This window comes from Thamnophis elegans, chromosome 6 (genome assembly GCF_009769535.1).
Source record: "Thamnophis elegans isolate rThaEle1 chromosome 6, rThaEle1.pri, whole genome shotgun sequence".
NCBI classification, from domain to species: domain Eukaryota; kingdom Metazoa; phylum Chordata; class Lepidosauria; order Squamata; family Colubridae; genus Thamnophis; species Thamnophis elegans.
Window position 1 is genome coordinate 1,077,562 of NC_045546.1, and position 14,988 is coordinate 1,092,549.

The 14,988-nt window shown below is 51.5% G+C and overlaps 1 protein-coding gene across 2 annotated transcripts in view; it reads right to left on the minus strand.

The window, feature by feature from the left end:
• CLPB (caseinolytic mitochondrial matrix peptidase chaperone subunit B) overlaps nt 1–14,390 on the minus strand; it is an 83,432-nt gene extending 69,042 nt beyond the window's left edge. For both annotated transcript variants that reach the window (XM_032219538.1, XM_032219537.1), the window contains exons 1-3: nt 13,755–14,390; nt 12,139–12,190; nt 2,119–2,205 (exon numbers count right to left, since the gene is read on the minus strand). In XM_032219538.1, coding sequence (XP_032075429.1) covers nt 2,119–2,205; nt 12,139–12,190; nt 13,755–14,307 — 692 coding nt within the window. In that variant the 5' untranslated portion in view covers nt 14,308–14,390. The remainder of the gene's footprint in view (nt 1–2,118; nt 2,206–12,138; nt 12,191–13,754) is intronic.
• Between the last annotated feature and the right edge of the window lie 598 nt (nt 14,391–14,988).

The following is a 14,988-nucleotide window of genomic DNA, read 5'->3' on the forward strand; positions in this document are numbered from 1 at the left end:
ACCGGGAGAGTCAAAATCCACACCTCTTGAAAACGTCAAGTTTTAAAAAACGCTCATCAGAAAAAGGACCAGAAGTGGAACTGCTGTATGATATACGATGGAACTTCTTGTTCCTATGTTGTCTTAAGTCATGCGTTTGTTCTTGTTGATGTGTTTATGTGTGTAAAATAAAAACTTTAAAAAAAAGAAGAAGTGGAATTTGGGGAGGAGGGCCCCAGAGAAAATCGACAAAAGAGGAAGAAGAAGGGGGAGAAAAGAGTTGTGTTAGACTAAGGGAATAGTAGTAGGATTGGTTTCGTTATGCAACTGATTAAGAAATTAAGAAAGTATAGTACTGTACAAATTATAGCACCACAATTGGCAAGAGAGATAAGACTGTTGTGTTACTGGAAAGACACAGGTTGACAATGGAAGTTGATAATTAAAAAATTGTTGATTTTGGTGATTAATAAGTAGGAATTTTGTAACTCTTAAGTTTGCTTTAGGTCCTTATCAAATGTTTATTCGCTAACAATTAATTAACTATAATAACAATAATGAAATGATAATGGATACAGCTTAATGATATATACATGTACTGGCAAACTAGTAAAAGAAATTTGGATATAAATTGCAAATTGTGACCTGGGAAAAAGACCTATAAATCTTATTAACAATTTTTTATTTAGATCTTGTTATAAAGGTGTAAGGGTTTTTTTTTGGGGGGGGGGGTCTGACGAGAGGAGATGGGACATAAATAGTAAATGATTTTTAGCCATTTATATTAACAACAAGGAAATGTTAATGGACATTGTTTAACAATATATACATGCTATGGTATTGGCTAAAGTAACTTGGATATAAATTTTAGTCAGTGAGTTGTGGAAAAAAAGGAGGGGAAAGGTTTAGAAACTTTATTGACTTTTACTTAAAAGATGTCATAAAAGGTGTAATGTTATTGGAGGATTTTTTGAAATAGCTAATGAATGCCATTATGTGGTTGTGTCTTTAAGTATGAATGATTTGAGGTAAAAGCACGTTCAAATAATTGTAGTCAAATGAGAAATGTGGTACATTAATAGTAAGATATGCAAAGCTTTTTTGACTTAAAGTGTATAATCTAATATGAATTATAAGTAATGACTGTGGAAGAAATGCACGAAAGTTATCTGTAACCAATCGACACGCTTTCTACAAGATGTAATGAAGGAGGATTATTTTTTTGTGCTTTTGTTCAATTAAAATAAAATAAAAAATTCCAAAAAAAGAGAAAGAAAGTATAGTACATTGTTAATTGTAGAAAAAATGGAAGGAAATGCTCTCTATGTCAAAACGTAACTAGAGGATATATATTGTTTATGGTAAAATAGACCATTAGAGAAATACGAAATGATAATTTGGTGCAATTTTTGAAAGGGCAATTGAAGATATTGCTTATGTACTAAGAAAAAAAATGAGCATAAAAATGGAAAATAACGGAAGGAAATAATCTGGCTGAAAGTGAAAACCAAGTTACGATATAAAATGGATTATGTAGATGAGAGGACGTCAAAGGGAAGATCCCATCAACACTTTGTTTCTACAATATGTGTAAAGTTAAAAATAAAAAACTTTGAAAACAAAAAAAAAAGCCTTCTTCTAAAAAATAATCCCTCGCGGGGTGCAGTCTGGGCAACTGAATGGAGCTGGCAGAGAATTTACTGGCCGGATGCCCTTCCTGACACCAATGCGGAGTTTTGTTCAGCAGATTGTCTGCGAAATTTCTACTGCTAAGCAAGACAGTTGTTAAGTGAGTTTTGCTGCATTTTACAACCTTTCTCGCCACACTTGTTAAAGCGAACCACTGCAGTGGTTAAGTTAGTAAGTTAGTGGTTAAATGAATCCAGCTTTTCGTCGACCTGGCGGTTTTAAGGAGAGAAACTTCCTGCATTGAAATCCTGGAATCGTTCTAGCATTGAATTTTGGGAACTGTTTGTTTAGTTCAGTGTTTCTCGAATGCTGGCTGGGGAATTCTGGGAGTTGAAGTCCGGACATCTTCAAGTTGCCAAGGTTGAGAAACACTGTCCTAGACACTTGCCCATCTTCAAGTTGACAAGGTTGAGAAACACTGGTTTAGTTCCAATATTCTTAATGATTTACCTTGAATTTCTGTTGATCGCTGCTACCATCAGAGCAGTCCAGCCGAGCTTATGCCGGGTGTTGACGCCAACTCCTTCCTGCAACAACCTGGAGAGAGACAAAGGGACAACAGCTCCGTTAGCCCAGGGGTGAGCTTCCACGCTGAGCCCTGAGAAAACGGCTTGGGGACACGCGGAGTTGCTACCAGGTTCGCAGAAGGGAATATTTCTAGCCTGGGGTTGATCCAGGGAGTCCCTGGGGCTCTCTGAGCTTGGCAGATCTTTCTCTACCCCATCTTCAGGGCTAGAAGGAAAGGGGGGATTGCGAAGGGGAAGAGGAGGAGAAGGAGAAAGAAGAGAAGAGAAGAGAAGAAGGGGAAGACGACTACTGGAGGGTCCTCAGTGCTCTCTGAGCTTGGTGGTTTTCTTGCAGACGTCTCGTGGCCCAAACAGGTGATATCATCAGTGCTGGAAGGGAGTGGGGTTTGGAGAGAGGAGGAGGAAGGGGAAGGGGGGGGGGATCCTTGGTGCTCCCTGAGCTCAGTTCTTTTTCTTGCAGACATTCCGTTACTCAAGGAAGAGCTCCTTGTTTATATACACGACACATGTGCGCACCAACATCGACAGGGCAAGCTACTTGTCCATCAAGAGAGGCCAAACCCCACTCCCTTCTAGCACTGATGGCGTTACCTAGCTGGGTCACGATAACGTCTGCAAGAAAACCACTCAAGGACCCCACAATCCACGCTGCCTGTTCTATCGGGGGGACGACGACAAGGGGGGAATCTGGAAAAGCAGGATATGCAACCACATTCCCTATTTATCCAGAGCAGGAAACGGTTGTTGTAGGGTGTTGTAGGGGGTTGGACTAGATGACCAATATGATCCCTCCCAACTTTACACCTGTTTACATTGTCAGGGGCAGCGTGGATTCACCCCAAACCAGAAGGGAACCCCTTAACATGGGTCACGATGCAGCCCAGTTGCCGAGACCCTGAAATTCGGCCCCCTGACCATGGGTTGGGGAAGCCATGATGACAACACAGGCCGTAAGCACACTCTCCCCCCCCCCCCAATACCTGCTGGGGAATTCTGGGAGCTGGAGTCCACGAGCCTTCTAAGTAGACAAGCTTGGAGACCCCCCACCCACCCCCGGATCGAAGAAGTCACATCCGTTGTCTACAAGACAGCTCAGGATGACAACAAGGCAGATGGCTGTGTTTACGGCAGCAACAAGACTCGGTGCCTTTGTGATTGGGGATGCAGTTCCATGGAATCCACGCCAACAGCTGCATTTGGGGAGGATCCCCCACCCAGACGACACCCGTCTCCAGATAATTGCCCCTTATCCCATTACATCACCCAGAGGGTTAACTTCCTTCAGGCCAACGGGGGCTTCGTCCAGAGTAGGATGGCAGCTTTGCAATTCCAGTAGCAGGCTGGGAGCAGCTCTCTAGAGCTTGGGGAGGGGGTCTTTCTGAGCCCCCACTGAGCCCATTTGGGCTCAGTGGGGGCTCAGAAAGACCCCCTCCCCAAGCTCTAGAGAGCTGCTCCCAGCCTGCCTTAGCTGCCGTTTTCCCTTTTAAGGCAACAACGGATTTCGTGACTCCAAAAATACCAAAAGCATCTCGGCTTTGAGTCTTTCGCAATGCAATAAAACCCAATTTTCCATTTTTCCGAACAGAGCCTGCATTCTCCTCACAGCGAGTCCTTGACTTAAAAGCTGTTCAATTAAGGATGTCCTGAAGTTGCAACAGCACAGGCACTCCTCAATTTACAACAGTTCATTTAGTGACGGTTCAAGAGCACTGACAAAGTTTTTCACGGCTATGACCGTTGCAGCATACCCCATACTCACGCCATCCACATTCAGGCACAACTGACTTGATGCGTTGCTCTACTTATGACCGTTGCTGTGTCCCCTTTTGCGACCAGAAAAGTCAACGGGGCAGCCAGATTCACTTAACAACCGGGTTACTAGCTTATCAACGGCAGTGATTCACTGAACAACTGCAGCGAGAAAGGTCATAAAATGGGGCACTCACTCACTTAAGAAACAGAAATTTTGGGCTCAATTGAGGTCATAGGTCGAGGACCACCTGTGCTGAAAAGAGTGGCTTATCACCAGTTCTTGCACTTATAACCGTCGCAGCATTTGTGGTCAAAATTTAAATGCTTGGAAACTGGCATGTACTTGTGACGGCTGCAGAGTCCCGGGGTCAGGTGACCCCTCCCCTCGGCAACCTTCCGACGAGCAGATTCAATCGGGAAGCCGGATTCACTAGGCAGCTATTTTACTAACTTAACAACGGCAGTGATTCACTTAACAACTGTGGCAAGAATGGTTGTAATATGGGGCAAAGCTCACTTAACAACATTTCTTGCTTAGCAACAGAAATTCTGGGATCAGTTGTGGCCGTAAGTCAAAGAATACCTGCGCTGGATTTCTATGAACTTCTATCTCAGACGAGTAGAAAAATCAGTATAACGTTTTCTGCGGGTTCCCCTCCCCTGCTCCTGGATTATTTGAATAATGGTGGTTAAGTCAAAGAGAATCACTTGAGTTTTAATCGTACGTTAGAAGCCTGAAAGCTTCTGACATTTTGCCTTTTTTTTGGGGGGGGGGGGTTTAAAAACAACATTTGTTTTATTTGTGATCATTACAAAGACGTAAACAAAATGAATCTGAATAATATTGCAACGATAAATCACATTTGGAGTATGCAAAGTTATGAAAACAAGCCATTTCACTGCTCTCATAAACCGGATGCTTAATATTTCAATAGGAGAGAGGGGCTTGAAATATTTTGAAAGCCTCTTTGGTTCCCAATTATTCATAAACGCATTTCTCCGCCTTCCATAAAGCCTGCCAAAAGGAGCAAAATTCTCCATTTTTTTCCCCTCCCAGCTTGCAAAGTTTAGCTGTGCCAGTGGAACCACCTCATAATGAAGAAACAGAGGAGACACATACAAATTTGAGAGGGGGGGGGGACTGCGGATACAGTGCTGTCCTCCTCCCGCACCAAGCTGTAATCCCACAGCCAGGGATCCCTGCTCACTCCTATATTTAGATCCTCCCAAAAGAGAGTTTGCTCTCCGGCCTATAACCAGATCAGCATGGATTGATACCAGACAAACAATTAAGCAGAAAAACGATACCCTAATGAAAAAAAACAACAGAAAGAGAGAAAAAAACATATCCCAACAAAAGGCAAGCTACTGTATATAAAGAGAGAGTAAACTTCCCTCCTTTCTAGCACTGATGGTGTTCCATAGTTGGGTCATGAAACGTCTGCAAGAAAACCACAAAGCTCAGAGAGCACCCCCACAGTCTTCCTCATTTTCCTCCTCTTCCTCCTTCCTCCTTCCTCCTCCTCCTTTCTAGCACTGATAATGTTCCCTAGTTGGGTCATGAAACATCTGCAAGGAAACCATTAAGCTCAGAGAGCATCAAGGACCCCACTGTCCTCCTCCTCCTCCTCCTCCTTTCCCCAAAGCCTCCTCCTTCTAACACTGATAATGTTCCCTAGCTGGGTCATGAAACATCTGCAAGAAAACCACTGAGCTCCATAGTTCTCTCCTTCTCCTCCAATACCCCACTCCCTCCTAGCAGTGATGATGTTCCCCAGCTGGGCCATGAAACGCCTGCAAGAAAACCACCCAGCTCAGAGAGCACCAAGGACCCCCACAGTCCTCCTTCTCCTCCTCTCCTTTCTTTCTCTTTCCTTCCTCCTCCTCCTCTTCTCCACAAACTCCATCCCCTCCTAACACTGACGGTGTTCCCTAGTCGGGTCAGGAAACGTCTGCAAGAAAACTGCCAAGTTCCGAGAGCACCGAAGACCCCACAGTCCTCCTCCTCCTCCCCTCCACAATCCTCCCTCTTTTCTAGCACTGATGATGTTCCCCAGTGGGGTCTGCAAGAAGTCCAGGATGGACCCCACAGTTCGACCCTGAGCTACAAATATTCTCTTCCGAGAGCCGAGGTGGCGGAGTGATTAAATGCAGCACTGCAGGCTATTTCAGCTGACTGCTAGTTCGGCAGTTCGGCTGTTCAAATCTCACCGGCTCAGGGTTGACTCAGCCTTCCATCCTTCCGAGGTGGGTAAAATGAGGATCCGGATTGTGGGGGCGATATGCTGACTCTGTAAACCGCTTAGAGAGGGCTGAAAGCCCTATGAAGCGGTATATAAGTCTAACTGCTGTTGCTATTGCTATATTACACTATATTATATTCTAAGAGCCGAGGTGGCGCAGTGGGTAGAGTGCAGTACTGCAGGCCACTTCAGCTGACTGTTAGCTGCAGTTCAGCGGTTCTAATCTCACCGGCTCAGGGTTGACTCAGCCTTCCGTCCTTCCGAGGTGGGTAAAATGAGGACCCGGATTGTTGTTGGGGGCAATATGCTGACACTTAGAGAGGGCTGAAAGCCCTATGAAGCGGTAGAGAAGTCTAACTGCTATTGCTATTGCTATCTTCTATTGTAGGGTTCCTCAGCCTGCTTGGGAAAGTTGACAGGAAAAGAGGAAAAGGACATTCAATGGCCTCACTTAGTGGCGGAACGGATGCACCACCGAGTCCCTTAAGAGGCGGAGGATGGGGGGGTGTCTTTCTGCACGGAATCCATCCACAGTTGCTAAGGCAGAACGCACCAACCTGGGAGGCTCCCTCAGCCATAAAGCCATAAATTCTCCACCTGCTGCTCCCTGGGGATGCTCAGACGGAGGAGTTCCTGCCGGTCTAATTTAGGATTATGGGACACAAAGTCCTCTTTTTCTGGGCTTGGGGTCGGTGGCCTAGGCGCATCCAAGATGAACTGGGAAACCCCAGAGCTCCACCGAGCAAGGTTAACGGGTGCTGGTGGTTGAATTACATTGAATTACATAAAGACAAAATAAAGCGAAATCACCAGGCGACTTAGCTGACCTGTGAAACGAGTTCGGAGGATTCACGATCGCCGTTAATATATTCCCCGTCTGATCTAATCACAATCACTGATCAATAAAGGGACGTCCGCCGCTCGGCTCCTAGACAGCCAAACGTATTTACCAGCGAGGACCTTTTATTGCTAATTACATATAATTCTCCGGCCAACCTTGGCGGACGGTCGTCTTGTGTTTTCAACCGAAGGAACCCGGGGGGACCACACCCCTTGAGAGGCGCAAGTCCACATATGCGGAAGAAACTCTCGGCCAGGTTCCCCCCCCCCCAACCTGGCACCCCACAAATGAAGGCGGGCGCCTGGATTGCCAGCTGGAGCAACTGCCTGTGTCCTTTGCAAATTCTGTGAGCTGCCGGATTACGGAGAGCCGTTCTAGAGCAAAGGGGGATGAATTGGAGAATAAGAGAATATTTTGGGACTCTGCTGCCATCTATAGCAGTGTTTCTCAACCTTGTCAACTTGAAGATGGGGAAGTGTCTAGGACAGTGTTTCTCAACCTTGGCAACTTGAAGATGTCCGGACTTCAACTCCCAGAATTCAACAGCCAGCATTCGCTGGCTGGGGAATTCTGGGAGTTGAAGTCCAGACATCTTCAAGTTGCCAAGGTTGAGAAACACTGATCTATAGCAATAGCAGTAGCAATAGCAGTTAGACTTATATACCGCTTCATAGGGCTTTCAGCCCTCTCTAAGCAGTTTACAGAGTCAGCATATCGCCCCCACAGTCTGGGTCCTCATTTCACCCACCTCAGAAGGATGGAAGGCTGAGTCAACCCTTGAGCCGGTGAGATTAGAACCGCCGAACTGCAGATAACAGTCAGCTGAAGTGGCCTGCAGTACTGCACCCTAACCACTGTGCCACCTCGGCTTTCTAGTCATTTCCTCGATGCAACCCAAGGCCAGAGGCCGCAGGGAGTGGAGCCTGGCTGTGGATGCCGTGGATGAGGCCCCTTCACTCATCTCCATCCCACCCCACAGGAACAATTTCACACACAAACCCCAATCAGGAAGAAGAAAAGAAGAAGAAGAAGAAGAAGAGATCTGTGGGGGCCCTTGGTGCTCTCTCGAGCTGGGTCCTTCTCTCGCAGACGTTTCATGGCCCAATTAGGTAACGTCATCCATGTTAGAAAGGGGTGGAGGGTGCAGAGAGGAGGAGAAGGAAGAGGAGGAGGAGGGGAAGGAAGAGGAGAAGGAGCAGGAGGGGAAGGAAGAGGAGGAAGAGGGGGAGGAGGAGGGGGAGGAGCAGGAGGGGGAGGAAGAGGAGGAGGGGTGGAGGAAGAGGGGGAGGAGGAGGGGGAGGAGGAGGGGGAGGAAGAGGAGGAGGGGGAGGAGGAGGGAGGAAAGAGGAGGAGGGGAAGGAGGAGAAGGAGGAGGAGGAGAAGGAGGAAGAGGAGGAGGAGAAGGAGCAGAAGGAAGAGGAAGAGGAGGGAGGAAAGAGGAGGAGGAGGAGGGGAAGGAAGAGGAGGAGAGGAGGAGGAGGAGGAGGACTGGGGTGTCCTTGGTCTTCTCTGGGCCGGCTCTTGAAGATGTTTCATGACCCAACTAGGGAACATCACTGGTGCTAGAAGGGAGGGGGGGGGGGGTTGGGGTCTGCTTATGCAGCTGGCCCTCTCAGTGTGTGTAGAAATGTACTACAGATTTAATACCAGCCCAACAACCAAGCCATAAACACACACACACACCCAACCAACAACTACCAAGAACACTCCCACCAATACTGATAGGGAAGCCATCTGGGTACAGTACGAGAGCAAACCCCGCTCCCTTCTAGCACTGATGATGTCGCCTAGTTGGGTCATGAAACGTTTGCAAGGAAACCCCCAGGAAACCCCCCCCACAAGCTCAGAGACCCTGAGCGACAAACATTCTCTTCTGCCCCAGGAAGACTGATGGGAGACCCCCCCTGTGCAAGAGCTCAGCTTATGGTCCTTCCCACAGGGGCTGCAGATCCTTCCCCACCCCTCACCAGCCCCCACCTGACCCAAAGGCCTTCCGATGGGGCAAAGTCAGCAGCCTTCCGGATGTGTTTGGGCTCTTAAGCAGCCCCCGCCCCACCCCACCCGGCAAAGGCAGATGACCCCGGGACCCCTCTGGGCAGCTCCTCTTGCAGCCCAGGCCCCTGGCTCCCACCCCCCCAGCCCCCCCGCCCAAGACATATGGAGCCTCTATTCAGAGTTCTGGCTGAGTGACTCCGGGAGGCGCTGCGTAAAAGCCGAAGCCCAAAGCCCATGTTTGACTTTGTGCTCAGGGCTGCCAGCCAAGCGCCTCGCCCGCCCGCCCGCCCGGCAGGTGAAGGGAGGAAGGAGAAGAGGAAGAGGCAAACTTGAACTCGGGAGCCGTTAACAACAAAGCAGCTCCTCTCGGGAGGTGAGCAGATCCCGTTCTGCTCGGTTCCCTGTTTAACAGCCCGGCTCTCTCTGCTGCAAAGGCGCCCGCGAGGAAGCAGGCAGGCCTCACCCCACCGGGGGGGGGGGCAAGCGGAGAGAGGGCCAAGGGCCACAGCCGGCACCTCCAGGGCCCACAAAACCAGCCCAGACATCTTTCTACTGGGAGCGGAGGCTCTGAAACCAGCACTTCCGCAAGGACCATCGAAAGGAAATCTAGCACAGTGTTTCTCAACCTTGGCGACTTTAAGTCCTGTGGACTTCAACTCCCAGAATCCCCCAGCCAGCGCAACTGCGCTGGCTGGGGGATTCTGGGAGTTGAAGTCCACAGGACTTAAAGTCGCCAAGGTTGAGAAACACTGGTCTAGCGATTAAGGGGGCCTGGCCTGGAAACCGGGAGACGGAGAGTTCTAGTCCCGCCTTAGGCAGAAAAGCTGGTTGGGTGACTTTGGGCCAATCACCAGGTGACAGTGAGTCCTAGTCCTGCCTTAGGTGCGAAAGCCAGTTGGGTGACTCAGTGAGTCACGAGGAGGTGGTGAATTCTAGTCCCACCTTAGTCATGAAAGCTGGCGGGGTGACTTTGGGTCAATCACCAGGTGACAGTGAGTCCTAGTCCTGCCTTCGGTGTGACAGCTGGCCAGGTGATTTGGGGCCAGTCCCTCCCTCTCAGGGGAGCAGTTGGGGGGGGGAAATAGGAGGCGGAGGATAAGGAAGAACCAAGGTGGTGCAGTGGTTAAATCCAGCACTGCAGGCCACTTCAGCTGACTGATATCTGCAGTTCGGCGGTTCTAATCTCACTGGCTCAAAGGTTGACTCAGCCTTCCATTCTTCCGAGGTGGGTGAAATGAGGACCCAGATTGTTGTTGGGGGCGATATGCTGACTCTGTAAACCGCTTAGAGAGGGCTGAAAGCCCTGTGAAGCAGTAGATAAGTCTAACTGCTATTGCTAAGGAAGGAGTATTAGATACTTTATTTACTTAAAGAAAAATTATATGGCTGCTCCACTCACTCTTGGTAACTCCAGGAGGCTTACAAATAGTTCTCTGCCACCTTGTTAGCTTTGTAATAAATAATAAAAGCAGGGTACAAATAAATAAATTAAAAAGACAAGAGTCAAAAAAATGCCCGTTTTCAGACTGCTTAATCCTTAGAATAGTATACTTAGAAATACTAAACTATTCCCTGCTGCTCCAGAGGGAAGGCAGGAGGGCTACCTCCATCAATCATTAAGCCCCAAGTTATCAGAACTGCTTAAATGTTTGCAAACGCTTTTGAATTAAACAAGGGTATCATTTCTGACTCATTTCTTTAATGGGGTTCTTTTTATCTACTTCTAGAACCTGTGATTGTGTTTTGGGCCCCATTGATGCACAAATACTGAAAATTCAAAAGCCTACAGAAATGAGGCATCCAAGCCCCCCCCCCTTGCTGGGACCAATGTCCCAAAAAATCACATCTAATCAAGTGAGCCTCTTTCCCAGGGAGTTTCATTCAAGTCTTTATAGCAATAGCCATAGCAGTTAGACTTCTATACCGCTTCATAGGGCTTTCAGCCCTCTCTAAGCGGTTTACAGAGTCAGCATATCGCCCCCAACAACAATCCGGGTCCTCATTTCACCCACCTCGGAAGGATGGAAGGCTGAGTCAACCTTGAGCCGGTGAGATTAGAACCGCCGAACTGCTGCTAACAGTCAGCTGAAGTAGCCTGCAGTGCTGCACTCTAACCACTGCGCCACCTCGGCTCTTTAAAAGCGGCCTCAAAATAATTCACCCTCTCTTCACCTGCTCCATTTCCCGCCCCCCCCTCCAAATTTACCTGAGATCATTTGGGAAAATGAAGGAAAGCCAGTGGGAGCAAAGAGCAGATAAAACTGGTTTCGGATCAGCCTGGGGGGCCCAGGGCTTAGAATGGAATATTGGAAGGAAACTCTGACCCAGAGCCAGGGGTTCGATCCCGACTGGCTCAAGGTTGACTCAGCCTTCCGTCCTTCCCAGGTCGGTAAAATGAGGAGCCAGATTGTTGTGGGGAGCAGGCTGACCTTGGTAAACCGCTTAGAGAGGGCTGGAAAGCACTGTGAAGTGGCATATAAGCCTAAGGGCTAATGCTATGAAATCTTTGCTATGTCTGTCTGTCTGTCTATTGCCGTGATGGCCCAGGAGTCAGAATGCAGTATTGCAAGCAAACTCTGCCCCCAGCCAGGAGTTTGATCCCGACCGGCTCAAGGTTGACTCGGCTTTGCATCCTTCCCAGGACAGCTAAATGAGGACCCAGATTGTTGGGGCAACAATCTCTGTAAGAGGGCTGGAAAGCATGGCGAAGCGGTATATAAATCTACATGCTCTTGCTATTGGGAAGGAAGGAAGGAAGGAAGGAAGGAAGGAAGGAAGGAAGGAAGGAAGGAAGGAAGGAAAAATGAGGACCCAGATTGTTGAGGGGGGGAAAGGCTGACATTTATAAACCACCCAGAGAGGGCTGGGAAGCACTGGGAAGCGGTATATAAGTTTAAGTGCCGTTGCCACCTCAAGCAAGTGAGCCAAGCGACATATTTCAGAAGAAACACGAGCCCCATAGTACCACGTTCAGCACCAGCACAGGCACAACCGCCCCTTAAGGTAGGTGTGTGCAGAGCTAGTAGATTCCCAGACAGCGTCTGCGCACACAGACGCACACACACACGCCCGTCCCGCTGTTTAGAAAACCTTCCTGCGAGATCTGACTGACCTCTCCACTTCAGGAACGCTGTTGAGCCGCACGGCTTCCAGGAAGGACTCTTCTGGAAAAGAGAGAGAGAGAAGGACCGTGAGGGAGGGAGGGGACCAGCGCTGAACTCCTCCTAGGGAAAGGGAAGAGGCTGGCAGTCCCAGCATGGGCAAGGGGTCCTCGACATAGCGGCCGTTCATTTAGCCACATTACAACAACACTGTAAAAAGTGACGTGATTTTGGTCCTTGCACTCAGGCGCTTCGCAGCATCGCCCCCCCAGCCGCGGGGTCGACTTTCAGGTGCGTGCCAACCGCCACGTATGTAGGATGGCTGCACTGTCCGGGTTCGCCATTTGTAACCTTCCCAGCTGACAAGTAAAATCAATGGCAGAAGCTGGACTCGCTTAACAACGGTGTGTTTCGCTTAACAATGGCATTATTTGTTTAACAACTGGGGCAAAAAGGGAGGAAAACCTGGGGGTGACTCATTTAACCATCAACTTACTAAGCAGTGGAAAAACAGGTCCCCACTGGGGTTGTAAGTTGAGGACTGCCTGTCCTGGGGCCCGAGGTGTTCCCCGCCCCCTCTGCCTGTCAGGTGGGCTAAATCTTGCTCTGGCTGTGAAAGTCACCCACCCACCCACCCAAGCAAGATGGGAGGGGGGAGCTTGGCTGGCATCTCCCCCAGCCCTGAATCAACCGTGCTACCAGCTGCCACCTTCTGGGGCTCTGGGCAGGGGGACAAGGCTGCTTTTACACAGTAGTAGCTGGCATGGGGACAGGCACGGCCTGGACCCTTGGCATGGCAGACGCTCTTCCACCCAGCAGCCCAGCCCCCTCCCACGCATCCTTCATCCGGGGGGGGGGGCTTTCAGGTGGAGGGCAGGGCCTTTAGAGTCCAGCCAGGGGCAGCTCCCACCTTCTGCAGAAGCACCACTGGGTCCTTCTTGATTCCTGGGGTGGCTCAAACCTGGAGCTCCCCTATCATATCTTTGCAGAAGAGGGCAGCTGGCACAGCCAGAGGGGACCCAGCCCTGGCCCTCAAGAGGGTCCTGGGGGAGCCCCTCTTCTCAAGGGGGGCAGGGGCTGATCTTCCAGGTGGAGGGCGGGGCCTTTAGAATAGACTAGAAGGGACCTTGGAGGTCTTCTAGTCCTGCCCCCCCTGCTCAAACCTAGGTCAAACAAGGGACTGTCCAGCCTGGGGGTCCAGGCAGGTCAGTCAAAGGGGGGGACCCCCATGCCAGGGGCATCCTCCGCCCATGCGCCCCCTCCCCTGCAGGGGCACTCTTGGGTGGGGGTGACTGTCAAAGCCGGGGTCCTGTCATAATTTCGCAGAGGGGCCCCTCTTGGCCCTCAGAGGGTCTGGGGGCAAACCCCTCCCCAAGGGGGGGCAGTGCTAGCGGGGGGGGGCTGAGTGGGCACTAAATGGCCTTCCAGGTGGAGGTGCAGGGACCTCGGAGGTCATCTAGTCCAGCCCCCCTGCACAAACCTATTCTATGTCAGGTTGAGCCCCCCCCCCCCGCCTCTTGGCCCCCAGGGGGTCTTTGGGGAGCCCCTCCCCCCACCCCAAGGAGCCCCTCCCCCCTTTGGGGAGCCCCTCCCCCATCCCAAGGAGCCCCCTCCCCCTTCCAGTCACCTTTGCCCAGGTGTCCCCGGCTGTAGCACAGGGCGAGCCCGGCGGCCGCCAGGGCCGAGGCGCAGAGGGCGGGGGTCCTGGAGCGGCGACCCCGGCCCTCCCTCCGCCGCTGCCGGTCCTCGGCTGCCGGGTTGGGCCACAAGCGAGGCCGGCCGGGGCCTTCCTCCAGCGGGGGCCGCTTGGCATCCTCCTCCTTCTCCTTCTCCTCCGGGCGGGGCAGCCTGGGCAGCCAGACGCCCCCGGGGGCCACGCCGGGCCCCCACGACGCCCCCCAGGGCTCTCCGCCGGCCAGCGGGCGCCCCCTACAGGCCGCCGGCCGCCTCCGCAGCTCGGCGCCGCTCTTCTCCGCCGCAGCCTGGACGGGCTCGTGGCGGCCTCTAGCGGCGGCCGCGGGGAAGCGCAGCCCCTCATGCTCGGCCCAGCGGGCCGCGTCTTCTCGCCCGGCCGACTCCCGCGACGACGCGCCGCGTTTGGCGAGCGGGCGCCCGGCCGCGGCCCGCAGGAGCCTGGTGAGAGCGGGCGGCACGGGCCTGGTCATCAGGCAGGCCAGCATCGCGCTCCTCTCCCGGCCCAGCGCTGCCGCCCAGACCCTCCAGTCTCCAGGGAAACCAAGATGGCGGCAGGGAGGGCGGCGCCGCGGCGGAGTGGACGCGCCAGGGGAGGCGCGGGGACGCTCATGGGAGCTGTAGTCCTCGAGAAAGATGCAGCTCGGCTTGGCGCCCTGGGGTCCGGCGACGTCGGACTACGATTCCCGTGGAGGCGCCGGGGTGCATGCGTAAACAAAGAGGCGCTTTATTTACGTCAGGGCCAGGCGGGGAAAACTAGGGCGTGGCCTCAAGTTGGCAGCGCGGCAGCCGTCCGGGCTCCGCGAGTTCGAGACCCGAGTAGTGCAGAGTCGGGGGCTCGGAGGGGGCGGACCACGGGGAAGCCACTATTAGGGGGTTAGGATTGGGGGAAAGGTGTAATACCAGAGAAGTAGCCCGCTGTCGACTTTAACCCTTCCAGCTGTCTGCTGGCTCTACCCCAGCCACCTTTGTGCATGGTGTGTGTGTGTTTGTGTGTGTCTGCAAGAGGATTGTGCAAACCCCCACACTTTGCAATGCTTATCCCCCAAAGCCTTGTGCAACCTGCTCAGAAAATCCAGCTTCTGACAAGCAAAGTCAAAGGGGGGAAAGCTGCAGCAAGAAAAGTCATAAAGCAGGGCAAAATTCACTTAACAACAATATTGTTTAGC